Raw genomic sequence first — 4,494 nt, forward strand, 5'->3', positions numbered from 1 at the left:
CAAAATTGGTAAAAATTTTCCTAATAGGATAATGCCAGTAAAATTTGATCACCAACAGTAATTTTAAAATTTTCTACTATGTGAAGGTACTAATTCAATTTAGGGAAAGCATGTTCTGAACTCACTGTAAGGTCCCAGTACATCAAGTTTAAACTGTTACAACGGGTTTTTTTTCTTACCTAACAAGCCTTCAGGTGGGGTGTGTATATAATATCTTTTTGTATGCATGATCTAATAACACCTGTGAATTTTTATAAAACAGGAGAAAATTTTGTCTATGAATCAGTCAATGTTTACATACAGTAGAAACAATATGGAATCAAAAGGCATGAAAATGGCTTTGTGGTTAGCCATTTTTATTCTCTCAGGTATAATTAGTTTTGATAATTATTTCATTATAACTTACTAGCAATTTTGCCCCTAGCCTCTAGAGGCTTTGCCCCAAAAGGTTTGATCAATAGATAGCAGCTACGCCCATGATAGTGGCACTTTAAGTGTTTTTTTTTTATTTCAAACAATATTATGCATGTTAACAGATTTATTTCTATGTTGCATTGATGACTCTAAGAACAAAAAAATAAAAAATTTAAGCATCTCTGTGAAGGTGCTGCTCAGAGGCCATAGAAAGGTTGCCAGTGACAACTCTGAAATATTGGTTTTGGGTGGTCTGGAGTTTAAGCCAACTGGTGTCTGATGTGATTGGGCTCCATATTGGATGGATTTGTAGGTTAGAGCAATGGCTTCAACATTATGCAGATACAATATCAATAACATGGTTGTTTTTCCCATAAATATATTTATCATTTCTTATGTGTAGGAACATGTGGAGTCACTATCCCCCCAACTACACCAGCCACTGTAACATCTACAGCAAACCCTGTAATAACAACTAGAGAAGCCCCTGTAACAACAACTACAGAGGACCTTATAGAAGTCCCTGTAACAACAACCACAGCTGCACCTGTCAGTTTTGCACAAGGTAAATTTCATTAATTTGGAAGCACACACATAGTATGATATCATTAACTAAGAGTTTATTTTTGTGAATTTGACTAATTCCTTCACAAGAGCAACATAAAGAGCGGATTAGATTCTAGTTATCCATAAAAAAGTTAATGATTCCGTCTAAAGCTTAAGATCTGGGTAACCCCTTAAAAATATTTTTTTTTAAATTTAAGATTTTTAAAGATATTTGTTCCTTTACTTCTAGATATTCCTGAAGATATTTCTGAAGATATTCCAGCATGTGTTGATGTTGATGGGGGAGAAAATTCCACTTGTCAGGTAATATTTCCTCCCACCTGCAGCTATGAAGGAAAGATCTCATGTCAAATTTCTAGTAAAGCAAGCATGGTGACTTATCACCATTATCTAGGTGTAATAAAACATGGTATATAGAGTAGAAAAGCTATTATATCCCCTCCTCTCACAAGTGCTTTGAGACCTCTAGGGGCTGAGCTGCTGTTAAGAATTAAAAAAGGTATTTTCAATTTTTATCATGCATGCAAGAATAGAAACAGTATTTAATTATTATCAGACCATTTACTAACATTTTTATTTTGTATTATAAAGTTAAACAATTTTAGATTGATTTGTTAGAGATGAATAAAATATCCCAGAATCGAATGGTAACACAAAGGAATGATATATAACAACAAATTTGGAAATAGTTGCATAGATTAACAGGAGTTTTTCTTTTCACATACAAATGTTGCTGTTTGAATTTTTGAAGCATTTTTTAAAATCAAAAATCTACTCTGACACCTGTAGAATCATATTGCAGATTTAAAAATAAGAATTAAAACCCACATTAATTTTTATTAGGATTTTAAATTTTAATTTCTTTTCAAAAATGTTTCATAACAGTTTACATTTTTTTGTTTTAAATTTCTAAACAATTTTAACAATTATTCTAAAGCAAATTCTTTTATAATGAAATTAATATTGATATATGCAGAAATATTAAATATCATCTTTAAAACAGGTCATCAATGGGTTGCCCACACCCTTCACAATTGCCAAAAGTTTATCATGGACGATTCATTGGTATACGAAATTACAGAGGTAAAGGAGGCCCACTTGCACGCCTTGCCTGTAATGGACAAGGTGTTGAAGGACTAGATGGAAGAATATTGAGTACACCTTCGGGAGCATATAGTTTTGGGTCAGTGTATGTGCATCCTGGTTGTCAAATTACCTTTTTTCAACATCCAAATTACCAAGGAAAGATGGTAACGATTAAGGGACCTGTCTTTATGTATGAAGTCAAAGATTATGGTTTTGGATATCATTGTGGTGGATATTTTTGTGCTAAATCATACAGTATAGAATGTGGTATGATTATGCCTGACTGTGTTCCGTCAGATGAATGGACTTCTGTTGCGTATTTGGATAATTCAGGTTCAAGCTTTCCAACCACATTCACTTATGAATATCAAATTGGAACAGAGTGGTCTACAGAAATATCGCAAGGTTTTAATGTTGACCTGTCAGTTACAGCAACAATGAAATTTGCCTTTTTTAAAAAATTTGAGCTTAGTGTAACATTGTCTACTGGTTATAACTGGCAGAAAACTAGCTATGAAGCCAAAAGTGAATTATCAACTTTCAACATTGCAACTGAAATTCCAGCTGGCAAAATATTGAAAATTGAGCAGGCTAGAGGAGTGTGTGGCAATTCTGCAGTAAAGACAGAGATGTTTAGAACTACTGAGATTAACACTGGTAGATCCAAAATCTTTTATCATTAATTCCTCATGACAACCATTAACAACAACTGCATCTGAAACCCGGAACAAGATACCCTGCAATCCAGTTTATCAAAAAATATCATGATATTATTTGATTTATTAATTATTTGCTAAGTCATAGTGTGTGTTTGTATATCAATATTTGTAAATATCCTCTTAGAATTTTTTTTCTTCAATTTACAAAATTTGATTACCCCAACAACCCCTCCCCCACCCCCTCTGACAGAGAACAGCTGGCTGCAGTGCTCGGCTCCCTAGCAAGCCTAGCTGCAGCTCTAAGCTCTTTAGCCTGCCTAGCCGCAGCACTCGGCTACCTAGCCTGCCTAGCAGCAGTGCTCGGCCCCCTTGCTTGCCTAGCTGCAGCGCTCGGCCCCCTTGCATGCTTAGCCAGCTCCCTTGCCTATAACCTAACCTAAAACAGTTGTGTCTGTCAGGGGTACTCAAATTTTCAAAATTGAAAAAAAAATTTCCAAGAGGTCAACACCTAATATTTTATTTGTATGGCCATATTAATAAATATGAAAGCATCAATTTCTTCTTTAATATTTTAGTTGTGAAGCTACTCTATTATTCCGAATATCTATCTTTCTGTTTAAGACAAAGTGAGCTAAACATGGTTTTCTTGGCTCCTATTTAAGGTAGAAGGCTGAAAATTGTCAACATTCCCATCCTTATATAGCATAATTAAATAAAAAAAAACATCTATGGCAGTTGGACTGCTTTTAGCAGGTTTTTGGATAATTTAAAGGGACTGTGAACAAGAAAATTTCTCATCAGATTATCAAACCTTAACATCATCTCATTCATATAATCTCAAAGATAGGGCAAAACTGTCTCTCATTTCCTTAGTAATACGATTTTTACTATATCCAAGATTGGGGGGAAAATTTCCAAGTATATAAATGTGCAGTTAATTGTCTTTTTTCCTTCTATAGCTAAAACTAAACTTTTGACATAGTTCTCTATTTTTCCTAAAGTTTAAGCTGACTTCTTGCTTTAAACCAATGTATAGTTACTTAATTAGAAATTGATAAGATAAGCAATATTTTTTTCTAATATAGAATATAATAACAAAGTTAGAAACAGGTTTTTTTATTAGTATCACAGTAACTTCAGTTGGCCCATCTCTCGCCCACCTTTAATTACAAGTTTTAAAATAATAAAGGTGCAATATTTTATTAAATAACTTTAACCTTTGTATCCCTTTATAACATTAATAAAAATAAATGCATGGGTTATTTCCCGTATTTTATAGTATTTGGGAAACAGCCTTTAATTCTTTTGAATGTGTTTTCACCTGTTCAACAGGAAATGTTTGATGAACTAGATTGCACGTCATATGTTACTTTTATAGGAAAAGTTTAGCATACTTTTAAATATTATTGATAAGGAAAAACTCTATTTGGAATATGAAAAAAGGAACAAAACAGGTAAAGAGGAATAAAGCGTAAACGATGTCGTTTATGCATTTTTTGACATCATTAAGGTGGGGCTCTCAAGAAAATTAAAAAGTTTTTATGCCAGGCCATTCATTGTAAGCTATAAATTTTAAGATGTATTAAACAAGATAACACATATTCATAATGTAAAATCAAAGCATGTCATTACTGGGGATAAGTTGAGAAAAATACACTAAAATGTAAAGGTTTGTGGTGAAAAATTGGATTTTAATGTGTATACCTTGGATCTAATAGTCCTGTCTCAAGAAATCATACAATCTTATTCTCTAAACCAATCTAACAAG

The 4,494-nt window shown here is 33.0% G+C and overlaps 1 protein-coding gene across 1 annotated transcript; it reads left to right on the forward strand.

Moving 5' to 3' along the window:
- Positions 1–289: 289 nt before the first annotated feature.
- Positions 290–3,275, forward strand: LOC145333926 (uncharacterized). The gene is made up of 5 exons (XM_080179183.1): positions 290–368; positions 818–979; positions 1,211–1,284; positions 1,587–1,637; positions 1,983–3,275. Exons 1-5 carry the CDS (start codon positions 290–292, stop codon positions 2,748–2,750), a joined length of 1,134 nt encoding a protein of 377 aa, XP_080035309.1. The 3' UTR covers positions 2,751–3,275.
- The last annotated feature ends 1,219 nt before the right edge of the window (positions 3,276–4,494 follow it).

Source organism: Acartia tonsa, chromosome 12 (assembly GCF_053477335.1).
Source record: "Acartia tonsa isolate MP-2025a chromosome 12, ASM5347733v1, whole genome shotgun sequence".
Classification (NCBI taxonomy): domain Eukaryota; kingdom Metazoa; phylum Arthropoda; class Copepoda; order Calanoida; family Acartiidae; genus Acartia; species Acartia tonsa.

Bases quoted from the DNA above. Each gene is read 5' to 3' on its own strand.
- LOC145333926 (XM_080179183.1), top strand. From the start codon at position 290: ATGTTTACATACAGTAGAAACAATATGGAATCAAAAGGCATGAAAATG. The intron at 1,285-1,586 runs GTAATATTTCCT...AAACAATTTTAG, and splicing joins GAGAAAATTCCACTTGTCAG to ATTGATTTGTTAGAGATGAA. The intron at 1,638-1,982 runs AGGAATGATATA...CATCTTTAAAAC, and splicing joins AGAATCGAATGGTAACACAA to AGGTCATCAATGGGTTGCCC.